This window comes from Ptiloglossa arizonensis, chromosome 10, assembly GCF_051014685.1.
Source record: "Ptiloglossa arizonensis isolate GNS036 chromosome 10, iyPtiAriz1_principal, whole genome shotgun sequence".
NCBI classification, from domain to species: domain Eukaryota; kingdom Metazoa; phylum Arthropoda; class Insecta; order Hymenoptera; family Colletidae; genus Ptiloglossa; species Ptiloglossa arizonensis.
Genome location: NC_135057.1, coordinates 15,291,297 through 15,312,112, shown reverse-complemented (window position 1 = coordinate 15,312,112; position 20,816 = coordinate 15,291,297). Strand labels below are relative to the sequence as shown.

The window sequence follows — 20,816 nt, the reverse complement described above, 5'->3', positions numbered from 1 at the left end:
CATTTTCCACGATCTATCGTCTTATCGAGGAACAATCGCAACGAACGCGGGTCCAGTAAGTTTCTCGTCCACTCGGAGAGACAGAAGACGAATCGCCCTCGTCGGAGGGTGTCCGGTGGTAGAGGTAGGCAATAATATTGAAATTCGGCTCGATTTTCCGTTTGTGTTTTTGTCCGCAGGCTTCCGGTACCGTGGCTGCTGTACGGTCTGATCTACGGAAAACCAGTGGAGGTGAACTCGGTGGGGATGGTGTGCAGTATAGCGATCCTATTCTGCATGCTCCTGTTCGTGATAATGAGCATCGCCTGCTTCAAGTGGCGGATGAACAAGGGCCTCGGGTTCACGATGTTCCTCCTCTACTTCGTCTTCGTGGCCGTGTCGTTGATGTTCGAGTACGAGTTCCTGGTCTGTCCGGCCTAGGAACGAGCGACACGCGGACGAACAGGTCCGACAGAGGACGGTGTAGATGGACGCACACTCACGGGTCTCGTCATCTCGTCATCATCATCATCGTCGTCGGCGAGTATCACGGCCGACGAGTTTAGGGAATCTTCCTCGAATCGATCGGAAGAGGAACGAACCACGACACAGTCAGCCTTCCCGAGAATAATTAGAACTATCGAAAACCGTTGGGCGCACCGTAACCCTTCCCTCGTCCCCCTAGAACCTCGCCGAATGCCCCATAATCGCCGGACCACCGGCGAGATAATCACGGCGTCGTCGAACCGCACCAGGTTATCGATATATAAACGAAGCGTTTTTTTGTTCTAGTCGAAAAATACGTGTACATATTGTATAAACCTTGAAATACCTGAAACAAAATACTCGTCTCGTTAAGAATTATCGCGGTTGGCGGTTACATCCAGTCCGATGAACGGCCGCCGATTTAACTTAGACGCAGCGAGCGCGTCGGCCGATCGTGCCAACGATCGCGCGGGAAAAGAAACAAAAAAACAAAAACAACAGAAAATGGAAAAAAGATACTTCAAGTTTGTATAATCTAGAAAGGAGGGATCCCCCTCTCGCCGCTACGATTCTACGACTCCTTTTTATCTCCTGTTCTTCTTACTCTTCTTGTTGTTCTACTTCACCTTTTCTTCTTCTACTACTACTACCACTACTACCACTACTACCACTACTACTATTTCTACTTCTTCGACGACTTCTTCTACTGCCGTTTTCCCCTACGGATAACCGCCCCACCTACCGGTCCCTGTGTAGCTCTAGTGTCTCTCGATTCAGACAAATTGATCGCCGGTAACGCCACTCGTTAGATCCTCGCGCGCTCGAGGCACGATAAACGTTAAGCGATACCTCGAGCGAGAACGTTTCCCTCGTTTCCATCCAACCTCGAGGACCGAATATTTTTTTTTCCTTTTCTTTTCTTTTCTTCTTTCCTTTCTCTCTTTTTCCTCCGTCGAACACTCTCTCGCTCAACGGAGCTCGTTAACGTTTACAGGGGGCCGATCTAACGAGGGCCGACAAAGTTACCTCGATGTTCTCGCTTCGATCCGCGACTCGCCGAACTGCCAAATCGTTTCGCGACGGAAACAACGAGTCCCGCTGAACCGTGTAAAAAAAAACATATATACATATATATATTGTATATACATACATACAGATATATATATACACGTATATATAGAGATATTCTCGGCTCGTCGGGCGATATTCTCGGCGAGCCGATCGCCGATCGCGATCGACCCTCTTTTGGCACGATCCCATCCAATATTCGGCACGAATAGACGCTCTCGTTAGACGATGGACGGCCCCGGCCCGACCGCTCGCTGATTTCTCTCTCTAACCAAATTCTCTTTTCGCCTATAAACCGTAGAATCTAGCGACTTTACTCTGTCGTGCTCGCGATATCTGCTCGGGCGCGCGTTCCACCGTTCGGTGATTCGCTCGCTCGCGAACGAACCCACGAGTGGCCCGTGATTCGCCACGAACGATCTCGTCGTTCGTTTCGCGAATCGCCACGGGTCGTCTTGGGGAGAAATTCGAACGATCTCGAGGGGAATGCGCGAAGAATGCACGGAACCCCGCGACTACGAGCGAATCATTTTTAATAACCGAACGATCGAGATTCTCGACCGTTGCATTTAATTCTCCGTAACGATCGTTGACGTTGCGAGAAGCGGACGCGTCTCTCTATCCCGGTTGCGAGTAAATCAACGCGACACGGTCGACCGACAAACCGAAAGGGACGTAAATCTCCCTTAACAGAAACGGAATCGCGCGGAATTCGGTCGGCTCGTATTTTTGATCGAATAAATATTCAAGCGTCGTTACCGTCTCGTTTCGTTTCGTTGCGACGGTTATATTTAAACTATCCGTTGGTTCGGTTCGCTCAATTTTCAATATAACCGGATTATCTTGTAACGATCGGCCGCGACGCGGGACGTTACACTTTCGTCGCGAGACCAAGTCTTTCTTTCGTAACGGTAATGATTTTTTAATGTACAAAGCAACGATTACGCGCGGAACCCGCGAACGATTCCTCGGTTCCCGTTTAGTCGAGCACAGGAGAGCCCGAGCGTCCGTTCCGTTTAATTAGAGTAGCGAAGACCGACCGGGTATTTAATTATTATTTCCGATAATCGTTCGGAGCAGACGTCGACCCGACCAAAGGTTCCGATTCGCTCGAAACGTCGTTTGATACGGTGGTATCCGCGAGTTGTTTTCCACGTCGATTTTCAGCCCCCTCGAGAGATCGAAAGTCGAGTTTCGTTTCGACGGACCGTTCGATCGGTCCGAGAATGTCGAAAATAAGCGAATCGGCCGATCGGTAGAGGCCGTACGTAACCTCTGCGCTCGGAACGGATGCGCCGATTCCGTTCGCGAATCGCGAAGACGACGATGGCTCGATTTCGGAACGTTAAGTTTGTTTCCGTTTGTATTCGTCGCGCTCGATTTCCCCGAGCGAACGTGCACCGTATCGGTAGGGACTGCATTCGTATCGTAAAAGCATGGCTGAACAATTTTATTACCATCGAGTCACAGAGCACGGGGAAACGGTTGTATCTTCTATTCACGGAGACGTCGAGTACGTATAAACGGACCGAAGGTTTTCACTCGTCGATTATCGGCGTATCTTTCGAGTTAGTTTCGTCGCGATCCTCGCGTAGTGAGGAGCCGCCCTCGTCTCGCGAACGCGGAACGCGCGCAACCGAGCGTTCACGGCGCGCACGTTTTTAAACTCGATTACTCTACTATTCAGCAACTAGTCTACGTAAGGGGCATGCGAAGAAATCGAAACTTCCTAAGCGCGTAGAGCAACCAACGGAGCAACTGTACACCGGGCACTGGGACGTCGCGCGTGAAACCCGGACCACAATTCGAATCGAGCACCCGCGAACGCTTGGCTCCGCACCTTTTGATGCTATAAATCGTCTTAGAATCGAGTTTGGCCACGCGACGTTCCGTTCTCGGTTCGGAGGACGCCTAGCGAAACCACGAACACGCGGGATCACGGGACGGGAGCGTCGTTTCGACGATTCGAATAGAAAGGAAAGGGAAAAGATAAAAATGAAGAGGTCGATGGAGATTCCGTGATCCCCGTTCGAGGACCGATACTCACTAAGCTATTTTTTCGCTCTAACATTCTTTCGAGTTTTCGATGTCACGCTATCGACACGCTATGGTGATACCGCTAGACGATGTTAAATTATTATTACGATTATTATCATTACTATTATTATTACGATGATTATTATTACTGTTATTATTATTAATACCATCGTTGTTACATGTACACGCGAAGAGAAACAGAGGGTACGAGAGAGCGAGCGAGAGAGCGGGAGTGAAAGCGGCATACGTGTACAGACTTGATGCGAGAGTGCGAGTGAGGAGAGAGAGAGAGAGAGAGAGCGTGACAGTGGAGGAGAGAAAGGTGAAAATTTTTAATTAACGTTGACAGAGAGACTCTGTACCATATAAAATGTTTCAAAGTATGTAAACACGTTTTAAAACGCGTAGGAAGTAACAAAATAGAACTAACGTGATATCGATTAAGTTAAGGGACACACACACGATCGAGGCGAGGAGGAGCGTCGATCGCGAAGCGACGGTTGTTCGACAACGGAGGAAAACTTCTACGAAGTGAGAAACGAAGAAGAAAAAAGAAAAAAAAATAGAAGAGAAAAGAAACGAGCAACGCGTCGCGTTATCCGGAACCGCCTGAACGCCTAACAGCGGCCTAGCTTTTTACTAAACCGAGAAAAATCACGCAAAAAAAAAAAAAACGAAACGAAGAAAAAAGAAGAACTGGATTCAGCAATGAGATCTCCAGAAGAACGCGCGAGAAGCTGACACGGAGGAGGAGGAGGAGGGTAATCGAATCGGTAGGAGTGGAACGTGCACGGTCGGAGTGAACGCAGGGGCGAAGAAAAGCCAGCTCATGGGGAACTCGAACGAGGAGAGTGTTAAGGGGGTAGCGAGAGAACGGAAAAGGAGGGAAGAACGCGCGCTCGAGCCGATTCGGCGACGAGATTCTCGCTTCGCGCGTGCCTCGAACGTTTGCAGCGCTTATTTCCACACCCTCGACGCGGGATGCAAGGAAACCGAACATCGAGCTCGCGGAATCAGCAGGTTACACGCTCCGAGCCTCTCGAGGGCCGTGTTCGCAACGCGCTGAACACGACCGTGTTTCCATACCCTTCGCCCGCCACCGTTGCATCCACAACCGAGGTTTTCATCCACCCCTGTTGTTGCGCAGCACTCGTACGAATACGCGAACGTGCTCGTTGAAACGGCGCTTCGTGCAGACGATGGAAGGGATACAGCGAACACTTTCGGCATCTCGAAGGTCTTCGACTTCTAGGCCTTCGAGCGCAAGAAGGGATCGTTGAAGGAGCGGTACGCGAAGCCGTGTTTTCTCGTAAATGCGATACGTGGCACAGAAATTCCGCTCGAAGGAATTTTTCTCATCGTTTCGGCGCGAGAACGCGGCTTTGCGCTCCTCCGAAAGGACGCAGGAGCCTCGAACAGAATCGTGCAACGTGGTCGAAGAACCGCGAAGAGAGGAACGAGCTCGAGCGAGTCGAAGAAAGGTTCAGAGAAGGACGTAGAGACAGATTAGGGGTTGACTCGAGAACAAGTCGCGATTTCTCTTTTACGTTACGATTTGATACGGGAGATCTTTGGTCGAATAAACGAAGAATCGATGTAATGTCGGTAAAGCGGTCGAGAGTTCGTTGTATCGTTTCCATCGACCATCGACACGGTGAAATTGATACGGGTCTATGTGGGTCTTCGCAAAAGCGTCTTCGAGCATCGATGCTCCGTTGAATGGTGTAGTTGGGGGTAACGACCGAAACGCTGGGGAAACTAGGGAGCGACGTGCTCGGTGACGGGGCAAGGAGGGTTTCAAGAGGAAACGTACGCGGAAGGATTTCGATAGTCGCGTCCAGATTGTCACCCGTTCGGCTAAGCATTCGGCTTATCGTCCAGCTGCTTCGATCAGAAACCTTTGAAGTCTCTGGGAAAGCAAACGATCAGGACGACTGTCGCCGATCATCTTGCGGCCGCGGACCGTTCTCCGCGATCACAGGCCCTCTTTACACGATCGATCGAGCCAACATCCTGAAATGCGGTGCCAGTTTTCCAACTGTACAGATTCCGTATCTATCCTTCCCGAGCGCGTGCAATAGATCGTACGCGACCGATCGAAGGAGACGATCGAGCAATCCGCTCGAGTGCGCGGGAAATCGCCAAAGAAGGACAGTGGGAAACGGAACGGAACGATTCGATCCAGCGTGGAAATAAGAGCGTCGTAGATACTAACGAACAAGAGGAGAGGGGAGGAACCATTAGCGAGACGTAGCCGATAGGACCGTAGCGTTTCTTAATAGTTCTTGTAAAACGATTACGTGAAGCAAGTAGCGAAAGATGCACAATACGATCTTCCCGAGGTATCGATCACCGATCAACAAAAAACGTTCTAACTCGAAAAATTGAAAAAAAGAGAAACAAATTACGGCGGCGCCCCTTTTTTGCGATCTAGCGTTTTTAGCACCACGCCGAGCAATAGAGAGAAAGAAAGAGAGAGAGTGAGTCTTTATGTACCTGCGTGAGTGAAATGGAGAGATTCCGTAGCCTCGATTAAACGTTTTCAATCAAACATTTGTTACCGTAGAACGCGATATACCGATTATATCGCGACGATCCGATCTCCCCTGGTCTACGACCAGGCGAACCGATCCCGGCGACCGTTATAACGGATATCACCGTTTTTATTTAGCGTTCGTACGGAAAGCTCGTCGACGAATTGGGTGTAACGCGCGACCGAGGGATTCGATCGCCGCGCGCGATTCCGCGATCGCGAGACACGCCTCGAACACTTATCGCGGAGCAGAAGCCGATCCGCTTCGCGTCGAACACGGCCGTAGCCGCGAACCAGAGAGGAGAATCACCCGGAGCCTCGAAAATCTCTCTCTCGAGCGAAATCCTCTTAGAACCACGAAGAGAGACACTCGGATACTCTCGTCGAACGATCGGAAACTTGAATCGCGGTCGAGACGGATGCCTCGCGTGCTCGAGAATCCTCGTAGCAGGGTATCACCGATACAGTTCGAGAGAAGCGAGACTATGGAAGGATGACAAGGATCGTATTACCAAAAAAAGAAAAAAAAACGGGGAACTCGAAAATTGATCGTCTGAAAAAATTGCTCATATCGTAGGAAGCTGATATTTCGTAGCGTTTGGATCTTCGATAAATCCGAACCGAGTAACGTAGAATACCGAGTCCACGGTCGAAGACAGGAACGACCTTGAGCGGCTATAGTATCTCGTCTCGACCGTAGTTGGTTTAAAAAATTCATCGAAACGATCCTCGAAGCGAATCCAATAGAGCTGGTCACGGTTCTCGCTGTAAACGCCACGTACGAAGCGAGAGGATAGCCGTGCAGCTGGTGGTGGAAGCGGAGGGATGAACGGGAAATCGCGTGATAAGGCGAAGGTCGGCCCCGAGAAACGTTCGAGGCTCGTGGTGCTATCGCGCTCGTAATTTGTACTTTATAATACTTTAGGATAAACATCGTACGAAGGGACATCGAGTTTTCGATCCTGATCGTCGAACTCTCAACGCGACGTACACCGAAACGTACCAGGGTGGGGGTTGGGTGTAGAGGGTGTAACGTCGCCGTGGTCGGTTCGATAATTCAACGACTCGGGGAATCATTTTTATATAAACGCGCGTTACGTAAGAGCGATCGTTTGTAAGTCGAAGCTCGTGTTGCCGAGAACGTCGATGCGCGTACATGCATGCAACCGGAACCGCGGAAAGGATGCACGGTATGCACTGCGAGCAGTTGGAAAGACGTCGAGCGGATCACGGAGAACCGTAGCACCACGTGTAAGGGGAACGTGGACAGTCACGGACAATTTTTGCTTATTCGCGGGCCTTCGAAGGCCGACTAGAACCTCGGAGCCGATACGATTCGCAAATTCTTGCCGAGCTACGTCTTTCCAAAATCTCCTGGTGCACGCGCGCGTCGACGAGGATGACGTCGCGGATGGAAAATCGGTTTCATCGATGAAACGTGCGGTAAATTCGTTGAAAGTTCGAACTTTCGAACCCGATCCTCTTCGAGAGAATCTTTCGTAACCGTGACGTTCATCGTACGTCGACGCGCGAACGAGTACGGACGCGTGCTCAGGCTGAGTGGTTTCATTCGTTCGAGCGGCGAACGCACGACAGCGGGGAAGAAATTTATCGAAGACGTATTTTGTATTCGTTTTTCTTTGTTTACCATCGCGGACAGAAAGAAACCGATCGTCGGAGACCACGTTGCGGGAGACAAGTTTCTTTGTTCCGTGCCTCGGTTGGTTCCTTGCGCGATCCCGTGATCGCTGTTAAACGTGTTCAAATCGGGCACAAAAATTTGTTCAATCAGTTTCGAAAGTACAAATACGATACGTTCCTTTCCGTGGACAATCGTGGGACGTTGAATTCGGTTCGGAGCACGGGCTGGATCCCCGTCGAGTCGCCGATAGAAGGATACACGCCAAGTATACAAGAGGTAGCGTGGATCGAGCACGTGGATCGAACGAATATTCAATGCGTCGAGCAGCTGTCGTCAGACCGGACGGAGAGTCTCGAGGAAGACGCGATCCGACGAAGATAGAGACCCCCGTAGGGGTGTACGAGCATGTCGAGGCAATTTGCCTTCGCGTACGGTGCAACGGGTAAATTTGTTCACCCTTCTGTCCGCGTACAGGAACACTGCTTCCCCATCCGGTCGAGCGACGCTGCACCCATCGCTGTATCATCGTTGTTTCGTCGATCGACGAAGAACGGGGCGGGTGGAGCGAACGAAACACACAACATACACACACACACACGTGCTACACACACACAGGAAGAGAGAGAAAGAGAGAAAGGGAGAAAAGGTGAGTGCGCGTGCGTGTATGCGTGAATGCGAGTGGAACAAAGAGAGGCGAAGACAAATTCCGCTTAAAAGCTTAAAACGTATATTCTCTTGGCAAAACGGCAAGACGCGAACGCACATATCAAAGAGAACGAGACGTTGACGATTATAAGAATTAAAAGAAAAAAAAACTGATCACTTAGCGGTATTATTAGAGTTACACTTAAAATCGTAAGGTATTTAGGTGGGGGAGGAAGGAAAAAAATGAGATACAAAAAAGCGTTACAGAGTTTCTATATGATTAAAGATTATTATATTAAATACGTATTAAAGTGAATAAAATATATATACTGTTTTCGGGTCGTGATTGGGCCTGCCGAACGATACACGAACCGCGTGTTAATCGTTGTTTGGGATGCGAGCGAGCGAGCACGCGCGCGCATACACACGTACACACACGCACCACTGTACACTATTAGAGATGTGTGTGTGCGCGCGCGCGTGCGGAGGATTGCACGCGTGAAAGATAGTGGCCAGGCAATTATCGATCTTCGGCGTATGCCATGTCTCTTGTGATTAGTTACACACACACACACATACACACGCAAACACACACGCGGATGCGCGCACGTACACATATAAATACATATATACGTACGATCTCTTTTGGTTCGGTTCTTTTTTCACGTGTGCATATATGCATGTACATGTATATATACACACATGTACTCACAGACACGCACACTGGCCACAAATTATTATTATTATTATTATTATTACTATATACATTCTATGATTGTCGTTATTGAATTCGTCGCATTACATAGGGTTTTACCCCCGTCCATCGCCGCAGTAGTAGAAACGTATTGGATACGACCGTAGTTGAAAGATCCAGATTTTACGAGGTTACCGCAGAACCCTAGTGGGAACGGATATAAAGACGACTCTTATAAATAATGCAACCATTATATATGTATATATATGTATATATACATATATACATATACATACAAAGCGCATATAAATATGTAAAGGTTCTAACGTTGTATACGTTCGGGGTGAGAGAGTCCGAGGATAGGATGATTTTATTACGGTAACGCTTTCTTTCGCTCGTGCGTACGAATATATGTCGTTGTCGTTCACTTTTTAACCCTTTTCCCGCACCTTCGCGCGCACCCCCCTCGACGGCTCGCAGCCACCCCGACGACACGTCCGATTCTTGAGTTTTTTCAAATTTCTCTCGGACGTCTCGTGTGTGCGTTACGTTCTCTCCTCTTTTCGTTGTTTTTTCATTTCTTTTTTTTTTTCTTTTTAATTTTGCGTTCGCGTTACGCGCCACCCCGATGGCGAACAACAAAGTAATCGGTACGCACAAACCCTCCGCGCTTCGAGCTTCTCGCGGCGATCGGTCAACAACAATTTTACTATCGAGTTAATTATACACGCGGAACGGTCGTTAAGATCGGTTCTACCCCCCCAGCCCCCCGAAAGATAAAGTTGACCGAGCGACGAGCTTAGAACGCCACAGGGTGTCACGAAAAGTAATTGAAAACCACGCCGCGGAGTAGACACGAGACTTTTTCACTTTTCTTCGACCACAAAACGCAGCAATAATTGCACAAAGAGAAAAGCTCCCACTCGAAACGTTAAGCGCGGGATAATAGGGGGACATCCGGCGGTGGAGCGAAAGGGTTAAAATCCGAACGCGCGACGACCGAGTTCTGTTTCTCGCGGATATTTAGGGTACATGCGCGAAAATTTAGACGAAAAACCCGCATAGCACGTACGTATATACATATATACATAAATTATTATAAATATTATGAATTTTACTACGGATTGCAGCGTGCGCGTGCAATTTGCTCGAGAAACAACGAGAGGTCTCGACAAGCGTTCGATTTGACGATTTTTGTGATACCCGTCGATACGTTTAAACGGCAAATCGATCTTCTCGATGGACGACCACGCTTTTTCGTTTGTCTCAATATATCACGAATAGAAAGAATTTTCGTACGGGCGCCGGTTAGAGCCGTACTCCTCAGCCGGGGGTGGGGGGGCAAGACGACAAAAAAGAAAAAACAAAAAAATGCTGCACCAATGACCACGTGTTATTCACACTTCACGCAAAAATGGATGATTTTTGGGCTTATACCTAGAGAAATCGCTGATCGCGTGCGAGTATGCGCAACAAAAAAATATAAAAAGAAAAAACGAGGATCGGGCGCAAGAAACGCAAAAATGAGCGCGGTGAAAATCTCGCAACCAAAAAAAAAAATGAAAAATATGAAAATGTAACAGGCTGATGTTAAAAGAAAACGTTGCCGCGGTGGAGCCAGGTATCGAGCGAACGACCGGCGATCGGCCGAGTGGTCGCGCGATCGTGTTCAGGGAGAATCGTATCCCGAAGTTTACGCGAAATTTGCCCTCGCTTTCGATCGAGAGCGAGCGAGTTCCTCGAGGAACGACCATCCGGTGTAAATTCGACATTTTTTCATTTCCGACGAAACGAGATATCCGAGCGAAACCACGCCCACGGGGAGAGATGTGTTCTCGTCGACGCTCGTGGCGGGCTTTTTAAACGAAAACCCTCGGCGTTGTTTCGCCACCGTGTCGCGATCGTTCGCGAGAATCGATAATCGGACCCCCTCGATGGATCGATCGATCGTGATCGCTCGACGTTCGTTCGACGTACCGGCACCGACCACGGCCGACAACCGCGTGCAATAAAACAGAATATATTACAATATTATATTATCATTATATACAACATTTTTACGGCATATACGAATACGATGTAGAGAAGAAAAAAAAAAAATGCAGGTGAAACAAGTTTAGGATAATATTACTTGTTGTTGTCTACCATAGCGTTGTAGTTATATACAATACAGGTAGAACGTTAACTATAGGCAAGCTGAAGCGTGTGCGAGGGAGAGAGAGAAAGAGAGATGAGCGAGCGAACGAGAGCACGGTGAGCGTGTGTGTGCGAGAGAGAGAGAGAGAGAGAGAGAGAGAAGAGAGTCAGCGCACTTGTCGAGCGTACATGTTACTATTACGTAATAGCGAATATATATATTCACATATATATGTACTGTACATATACCTATGTGTATATATATACATACTCGAGGAAGCTAGTTACTTGATGCAACCAACAAACAACAGAAAACAAAAAAATCAATGATTACCAATTATATACAGAAAATCTATACATATAAACTTTAATAAACGTGTGCCTATGTGCGCACGTGCGTACGCGCGCGTACGTGCGGACACACTTCGACAGCTCCGAATTCACCTTCTCTACCCCCACCCTGACTCCTCCGTCCCCGCCATCGCTACGCCATTGCCCATCCATCCGCCGAACCTCCCCTCTCCTCGACTCCGGTTCTCCTTCGAAACTTTCCCCGTTCCACCCCACTCCTTGACCGTTCGTCCAGTAACCCTCTCCACCCGCCTCTGCCTCCCTCTCTCCCTACATTCTTCACACGCACTTGCGCACATATCCATGACGCATTACCGTAGCCGTGTTGTGTAGGGAATGTCTTTAATGAATAAGAATACGATTTCTCATGTTACATGTTATACGAAGAAAACGCAGCAAAAGTAACTTTAAACGAAAACAAAAAAAAAAAACATAATGAAAACGAAGAATAACGAGACAAATCTCTTCTCCGGTCAGTTGCAGGATCGCTCGAACGTTGTCGAATCAATATATTCGTCGTTGTGTAAAAGAAAAAGAACAAAAATTAAAAAAAAAAAAAAAAAAAAAAAACAGACAGAACGAGAGAAAGGCGGGACCGCGCGGAAGCGTGCCGCGAGAGGAAAGACGAAGGGAACTTTCGTTGACGAAGGTGTACAGTCGGTGGGGGAGATGGGACAACGCAAAAAAAGAACGCAAATCGAACGAGAAACGATCTTCGGGTGAACGGAGACAAAAGAAGAAAAATAAAAAATGTACGATCGAACCGTTTCTTTCGTTGCCGACCATTGACCGGTGATCGACCGTTGTGTTCAGTAGAGCCGCGAGTTTGGAAATTTAATGATTAGATATCGACGAAACGATTATTCGATCGCGAAAGAATATTCCCCGGTATTAAATACCACTTGTATCTCTCGTTGCGTCGTTTTCACCGACTGTACGCTCGTACTGTACATTACAAGTTGTCCGTGTTAATTATTATTATATCATTATTATTACTATCATTGCTGTTGTTACCACAGATACGTGTGTATGTGTATGCGTGCACGGTGTATGGATACATATAGACACGTGTTACGCGTGCGTTTGCCAGCCGCGACGTTCCTTTATTCGTGGCTCGAATTGTTTGTTTTTTCTCTCTTTCTACCCCGCCACCCGTTTTGCTGTGCCAGGGGCCCGACAAGATCGCGCTTCCCTCGTCGCGAGAAGATCGACGAATCGTCGATGAGAAACGATCTGCAGACTACTAGACGTAAGAAGAGGACACTTGGGTCGGAGACCTCACTGTGACGTGCTGACGTGCTCGATCGTTTATCATCCCCCAACGATTACTCGCGCGATAATCGCTTCAACCTTACGGTTGTCGCGTATTAAAGAACGCGTTGTTGCTCTTGTCCCGCGATCGTTCGATCGTCCACCGTTTTTCAAGCGAGATTCTAACCGGATATTGTACAACGGTTCCTTGCGCAACGTTCGAAACTCGGAATCGTCAATTATCAATTCGCGAACTACGTATAGAAAATTCTGGGCCCCGGAAAATGTAAAAATCGTCGTATTCGTTTTATATTCGAAACTAGTTTAACCGTAATTTCGTAGCGGATAGGATAAAATTGCTTTTGGTATTCCGTCTTGGTGTTCGTCCCGATGCGCGACCTCTGAAAATATGCGTCCCCCGGGAACGGAGGAGCGAGAGGTCGCGCAAAGGGAGCCAGCCGGGTGTCCTTTGAAAAGTCCCTTTGAAGTCGCTTCTAAAGTTCCTGAAATTGGTTTCCCTTATTCTATCTTGGCGATTATGTTACACCCACCCGTGCTACCTCTGGAAGGAATTTCGGAATTTCATGCATCGAGCCACCCGACAATGGTATCGGGTTCCGAAGTGTTATTCCGTTCGAAGGTCATTCTCGAGGAACCGTTTCCAGTTATCGGGGTCACGTCCTTAATGTAAAAACAAGCTAATCAACGTGTACACGAATCTCGATCGAATTCCATTACTCGGTGAACCCGTTTCTATTCAACGTAACTCTTTCCGGAGCCTCTCAAGGTATCTCGGCATCGAACCAACGATTCTTCGGTTACTCGCGAGAAATTAATTAAATCGTGAGTGCCGTTTAACGAGTAGGCTCTTCAACCGAGTGTTTCTCGAAATTGAACATTGGAAGAAAAAGGTGGCAATGTATATATATATATATATATATATTTATATATGCATGTGTACACGCTGTCTCGAAAATAAAGGCTGTCGTGTCACCGGGACAACCGCGATCGAAACGTCAGCACATACAGTGAGAGAGAGAAAGAGAGAGAGAGAATGAGAAAGCTGGAGAGAGGGACGAGAGGATGCACGATCTGCGAACAATGTATCGGATATGCGGGTCAACGATGCCAGAGCGTTGTGCCCGGTTTTTTTCTTACACTTAACTTTGACCGAGAGAGTCCTTACGGCACGGCGTAGATGGGAAAAGTCGGGCGGTGGGTTATCGATCATTAAGAAACAAATATATATACGCATTATTCCGTACCAAGTACGGCTAGAGGCTACCGAGTAATTTAACATAGAATTAAAACAGTCAACTGTATCGCGATTAACGGAGCACGAACGAAGAAAGGCCTGCATCGACCATCTTTCCTCCACACTTTTAAACCCGATCCCCCTTTCCTCCGAGAACCCTTTTATTCCCCCACGTTATTCTAATATCCCTGCCTCCCACTGACCCTCAACAAAAAACAAGACAACATATTGTAATCTATTGTAGATTGTTGTAGATAAATTATACGGTTTGACCGTACATTGTTACTTTTTGTCGACAATATAAAATACACAGATATATAAGTAAATTACATCGTGTTCGTGATCATTTCACTCTTCGTTTCAACGCATCTTTAAATTTGGTAAGACTGGGAAAGGGAAAGAATCTTTGGGGATGATTGAGTGATAACGGCAATTTTAGCGTCTGTTAAATTATTTTTATTGATTGGCCAATACAATGTAAAAAATGGTACACCGAGTAAAACGTTTAACAAGCGTATCCGATATCTTGAATACCACGATTCAACGATTTCAAAGTTATTTACAGTTTGTACGGAAATTAATTTATTCCGAAACTCAATGGGTAATAGTTGGCATGCTGGGTGAACCCACCACGTCTATTATATCGGCTTTAACTTCAGGCTCCGTTTTCGGTAACAGCGCAGGAGGTATCGTTAACGTCTGAAAATTTAATATTAGTATCGATATTTAGCAAGAACAAGGTTTACCGATGCATGTTTGAAAAAATAATACCTTTCCAGGAGCTAAAGCTTCGTATTGATGCCTCAACGATTGTAACTCGTAATCGCATGTCGATAATGCGCTTCTAAGTTCGTAGTGTAAAACAATATCGCTTCTTAATTCGTTAAATTGCTGACACGTTTGCTCAGTGGGTGGTGGATTTAATTCTAGAAAGAAAACCATATTAATACTCAATCGACTAGAAACAAGATGAATAAATTACCGATGTTGCATATACCTAATCGCAGTTCATTTAGCATTTGTTCGATACCCTTCATTTTCTTTTGACCTAAACTACTCGGCAACTTTATTCTCTGAGAACGAAGCGAAACGCCGCTATTTTTAAAATCTGGAAACTTAATTCCGGCTGATTCCACTGTCTAAAATTCATTCGTATCATATGTACATATCCATGCGAATTTAGTATCTATAAAATAGTACATGAATATAAACTGTTATTATAGATGAATTATTTACATGAGAAGTATCGGTTTTATTTGGTCTATTTCTAGCGGAAGCCCCGCTTTTCTTTGTCGATTTTCTCTCGTTCTTCCTTGGATCTGCTTGATGATCCGCCGCTGTTATTAATTTCTGTAAGTCTTGCGTTTTCCTATCCCTCTCTTTTTTTCTTTGTTCAATTTTTCTTAATTCTGCTAATAGCATTTGTTCTTCTTCGACTTGTTCCGGTGTTCTTTCGAACAACTTCTTCAATTGTTCTTTCCTACGTTTTTCATGCTCTGCATCAAATATATAAACCTTATCAGTGTGAGACTTTGCCTTTGTTAAAGCAGCACACACTTGATAATACCTAAATGTTTGTGGTTATTTGTATAAGTAATTGAAAATAGCAATAGGCACGAAATCGTACATTTACTTACCTTTCTTTCAAATCCTCCACAGATCTTGCAGGAAATTTTGTTCGATCCCATCTATCCTTAATTATAATGAACCTCAAATCGAATCTTCTACACAAATCGAAAAGATGATCGGTCTCTGCTCGAGTCCATCCATTTGTAACCAAATGTTGAACATATTCTGCATTGGTGTATGTTGGTATAGGAACCTTTTTATTGAATTTAGCAAAGGGATATTCTTTTCCTGCATCCGCAACTCGTCTCCAATGGTGAAAGACTGCACCATCTGTTCTCGCAGGATTAGTAAATAGCGTCCATTTCCATGGTCTAACCTTTTTCATACCGAGCTTAGCTCGAACTTGTTTATATCCTTTTGCTGTATCTGTCGGAAACAATGGTGGTACATCATTATTGTCCTTGCACAGCAATGCAAAGACTTCACGGTGCATGCCCTCTGGTCTTTTTGGTACTTTGTATTCATATTTTTTTCGGTTCTTCTTATCGCTGCCTATAATTGATTCCTTTGTAAGCTCACTGGTAGTAGGCACCTCAATATCTAATATATCGCGTACGTCTGCCATTCTGTCAATTTACGACAAACGTTTGTCTTTCCTGTTTAGACTTTGAGGTTATATACTACAAAAAACTACCATTTAACAAATGTATTGCTATTTCCGTAAGTGTATGCAACAAAAAGTGCGTGATAGTTACGTAAAATGAAATTGAATTTTGATCGCTGTTCTTATATGTTCTGCATACGCAATTATTAAAGAACTCTTCTCGCAAACTGCAACGCGACTGACATATTACGACGTTCACGAACAGTCATAGAACTTTGAATGAACGGTTCCACTTGAGGAGTACAATATTAGGAGTTCTCCCACGTGGTGCGCTTCTATCGTTACAAGTAACGATAGAATAAAAAATGTTATGAATAATTATCTGCTGCAACAGTTTAACGTTATTCGTAAATACTAATAAAAAAAAAATAAATTTGTAAATGTTTTATTATTAAATCAAATAGTAATACACTTGTAATTCTGTATTTATACATATAGAAGATTGTATGTCTCAGGTAACAGCTTATGACTAATAAAAATATTACACTTATGAAAGAGAACTATTTAACATATTTACATACATATCACATTAGAGTTCAGTTCTTTTAAAGGTAATAAATAAAAATGCTCATATTTTTATACACTAATTAGAAGAATAACCAGTGAAATTCATATTTAAACTAGAGATTTCACTCCCTCTACGATTGATACACCTCCTGTTATTATCAGAAGTATTTAAATGTATAATGATCCATCCGCCGGACCTAAATAACCCATAGAAATAAGTATTACATCGATCAGTGTCCAGACACCAAGTCCTCCGAAGCTGAACAATTTACCAATTCCCTCTTGCCAGTGACCCAGATAGAACCTACAATATGTGAGCCGATAAAGATGAAATATTCTTACTTTATAATTAAAAATTTGCTATATACTATGTACCGGTCTGCTCCAAAACCTCCTAAAGTAACGCTTAAAATTAGGGCAGTAGACCAACGATATCCCACAGTCCAATTGCACAGTAAGTTTTTCATAAACTTCCGTCGTCCCAGACACAATATATTGTCATTCACCGTACAATTTGTTCTATAATATTGTCGAGGGGATGCCACAGAGCTACAAGAATTTTTTTGATGGCATTCGTGCTCCCAATGTTCCGTTTGATAACAATAACGACATACATATTTTTTTTGAAAGGTTTGCTCACCCTTAAATTTCAATGTATCAATTGCAGTATATTATGTAACGGATAAGGTGATATTATATATTCTATATTACTTACAACACAATCAATGTGTTCTGAAATAGAACAATTTGCAATGTATACCATTCCGTACACACAATTGGGATTTAAATTACACTTTAAACACTCTCCGCTTAACTCTGAACAAGCAATACCATTTGGACACAATCTTGTTGTTTCCTCCTATAAACATTGAAGTTTCTTAACAATTATTCTTATTACTTAAACAATGTTGTAACTTTTATATCACCTTTTTGCTACTGTATGCTGGTGTAGAATTCACATTAGCCTCTTTCAAAGCATAATTAATCATACTATCTGTAAAAAAAATATTGCACAATCAATATTTTACTAAGAAACAATTCATTGTAACACTCAAGTTAACTATGATTTACCATAACCCATGGAAGCCTGTTTTACAGTACTTGACAAAATTGCCAAAAGAATAAAAAATACATTTCGCGAATTGATCCTCATAACATTCATTATGGGAAATATTTAATTGATCAAACTGATACTCTAGAAATCCGGAAATTCGATAACCTTTCGTTTATTCACGTATGGAAAGCATAGTTTCGTTCATCTAATTTATTCGTTTCACGTGTAGCACGAAATTTGTGACATACAAAACTTCACTTGCTCAAATTTAAGAAGCAATGTTACAACCTTCCAATCTAGTATACAATATAATTCTAAGAATAATGATTCTTAAATTCGATCGAAATCAAAACAAAGCAACGTGATTCTAGAAACTAATGATCTTAGACTTTTCATATTCATTTCTTTGACGTTATCTAAGTTCCTAGATAACACGTCACAAATTATCTGCAACATGAGAAATAAGCAATATTATTGACAAATTTTTTCATAGGATATTTTATCAATTCAAATATCTTCCTCCTAACGCTTCACTATCTACATCTAAATCGTATTAACTGCTCAAAATCATTATGAAAACTTAATTCAATAGTTAATCAACAGTAGATACACCGAGGATACATGATTCACTCTGTTTAAGGAGAATAAAACACACCTATTGCTCCCTTTATTTTCTACTAACTTCTAATTGTGTGGATGATACGCTAGATGGTTCTATTTAAACTTTATAAAATAGCTTATCGATCAAGAAAATATATTATTATTATTATTATTATTATTAAATATACATATTTGCATTTTACTACATTCGTGGGTATATTATTTAAATAAACCGCTATTCTGAGTAGATGGTATGCCATCTGCAGAGCATCTTTTGTAGATAAATAGTTTGAACTTTTGACTGCAGATGGCAACATGAATTCTATAATTCGATTCTAGTAGCTTGGACATTTATTTTTATATAAACACTCCCAAGATAGAACTGTTTAAGGAATTTGACTAAAGCACTTGTGATATGAAACAAAAATTTTCAGTACTTAACTTTTTTTGTCATACACACTTCCTTCATTAATTGTATTCATATTCTGTTCACAAATAAAGTTAAAACAATAGAAAATTATAAAAAAAACAGTAATAAAAACATTACTAAGAGCTTTAGAAATGCTGTTCTTAAATGGAAAGTAAAAAGACGCAGAATTCTGATGTAAAATTAAGAGGCGTAGCATGTAGCGCAATTCATTCGAATCTCACGCTAAATTTCAATCGACAAAAAAGGAATACCTCTTCGATTATCATGTTCTCCTATTACCAAAGTATGGAAAGTGACAAAAATATTAGAAAATTATCGATTTTGGAACTTTGGTATCAGGAGAACATGATAGCCGAGGAGGTATTCTTATTCCGCGGATTCTTAGAAATGACGTCATTTCCAAGAATTTCCGCGAATTGAAATTGTTGCGAGAGTTTCAAACGAATTTTTGAACTTTTGCCAACCTTTTACGTCGATTTTGGAACTTTGGTATCAGGAGAACATGATAGCCGAGGAGGTATCCTTATTTCGCGGATTGTTGGAAATGACGTCAAATTCCAAGATTTTCCGCGAATTGAAATTTTTGCGGCAGTTTTGAATAGATTTCTGAAGTTTTGCTAGAATTTCTCGCTGATTTTGGGACTTTGGCATCAGGAGCACATGATAGCCGAGGGAAAAAAGAAAGTACAACTTTTGTGTTACTACTTGAAACGAATTTATTGAAGTAAATAGATACATTGGAAATACAATCGCATTCGTTCGTCTCAGTAACATACTCATACCTTCATACGCATTACAAAAATGTTGGTTTTTAAATTATTGTACTTGTTCTTATATCTAAAATAACTATTCTAAGTTCGCAGCCAATTAGCTCGGCATTACTCGCATTGAAGTATTATTCGCCGCGAGTAATACCGATTACCAGGTCTCACCACGTGGAGGTTGCTGCGAGCGGAGACCCGGAGAGAGATAGATGGAATCAAAGTTCCATCGATCTCCCTCGATACGCGATACAAACGAAGATACTAAACCAAAGAGGTGGAAGGAATCAATGTTCCTTCGATCTCCTCGTTTAGTTCTGCCAAGCAATTACATTACGGAAAAATTAGGCAAAATTGGGAAAGACGCGACACGAACCGTGCAGTTGGTCCTACTAGGTCTATCCCGTTTCCCCTCCGTGGTTCCGATTACAGAGAAAACGAACGACGCCTACCACTCCCCTAGAGGAGTGCCCCGTTTCTCCATCTTTACGACGAGAGGGTCTTATTTCGGAGGCTTTCGCAGGGACCGGCAAAAATGCCTGCTCCTGTGCTCGCAACATGCCCCCTCTGGAAGCGGACACACCGGAAGAGACGGCGATAGACCGTTCGGACTACTTACACGGCCGGCCACTTGCTTGTACAAGAAGCAGTGGTGACCGGACCGAGGAACGACGAAGCGAGCAAAATTAAGCTAAAGATTGGATAATTGCTTGGCAGATCACACCCTTAAAACTAACTTATTCTAACTGCAGAGATAGAAGGAATCAATGTTCCTTCGATCTCCTCGTTTAATTCTGCCGAGCAATTACGTTATGGAAAAATTAGGCAAAATTGGGAAATACGCGACACGAACCGTGGAGTTGCCCCTACTAGGTCGGTCCCGTTTCCCCTCAGTGGGCCCGATTCTCAAGGATATGCGCGACGCCGTCCACTCCTCTAGAGGAGTGCCCCGTTTCTCCCAACTCCGCAGCCAGGAGCCACGCAGAGCGTGGACCTGACTCACAGAGGATGACGAAGAGAGGGTCTTATGATGGATCAAGGGCTTCCGCAGGGACCGGTGCGAACACCTGCCCCTGTGTCCGCAGCATATACTCTCTCAAAGCGGACGCACCAGAAGAGACGGCGATCGAGCGTTCGGTCCACCTTCACGGCCG

At 44.4% G+C, this 20,816-nt stretch overlaps 3 protein-coding genes across 8 annotated transcripts in view; 1 reads left to right on the top strand and 2 right to left on the bottom strand.

Annotated features, from left to right (window-relative positions):
- The window catches only part of Nckx30c (solute carrier family 24 member Nckx30C), a 79,307-nt gene extending 64,901 nt beyond the window's left edge, over positions 1 to 14,406 (top strand). For all 6 annotated transcript variants that reach the window (XM_076321696.1, XM_076321695.1, XM_076321693.1 and 3 more), the window contains one exon: positions 180 to 14,406. In XM_076321696.1, coding sequence (XP_076177811.1) covers positions 180 to 420 — 241 coding nt within the window. In that variant the 3' untranslated portion in view covers positions 421 to 14,406. The remainder of the gene's footprint in view (positions 1 to 179) is intronic.
- Positions 14,407 to 14,516: 110 nt separating this feature from the next.
- On the bottom strand, positions 14,517 to 16,505 carry Dmap1 (DNA methyltransferase 1 associated protein 1). Its single transcript, XM_076321700.1, has 6 exons — positions 16,402 to 16,505; positions 15,715 to 16,326; positions 15,314 to 15,644; positions 15,075 to 15,216; positions 14,849 to 15,003; positions 14,517 to 14,776 (listed from the first exon to the last, which is right to left on the bottom strand). The coding sequence occupies exons 2-6, from the start codon at positions 16,269 to 16,271 to the stop codon at positions 14,672 to 14,674; spliced, it is 1,290 nt and encodes a 429-aa protein (XP_076177815.1). The 5' UTR covers positions 16,272 to 16,326; positions 16,402 to 16,505; the 3' UTR covers positions 14,517 to 14,671.
- Positions 16,506 to 16,679: 174 nt separating this feature from the next.
- On the bottom strand, positions 16,680 to 18,293 carry Amx (TM2 domain-containing protein 3 almondex). The gene is made up of 5 exons (XM_076321819.1): positions 17,889 to 18,293; positions 17,744 to 17,811; positions 17,533 to 17,676; positions 17,193 to 17,458; positions 16,680 to 17,121 (listed from the first exon to the last, which is right to left on the bottom strand). The coding sequence occupies exons 1-5, from the start codon at positions 17,977 to 17,979 to the stop codon at positions 16,986 to 16,988; spliced, it is 705 nt and encodes a 234-aa protein (XP_076177934.1). The 5' UTR covers positions 17,980 to 18,293; the 3' UTR covers positions 16,680 to 16,985.
- Positions 18,294 to 20,816: the final 2,523 nt, after the last annotated feature.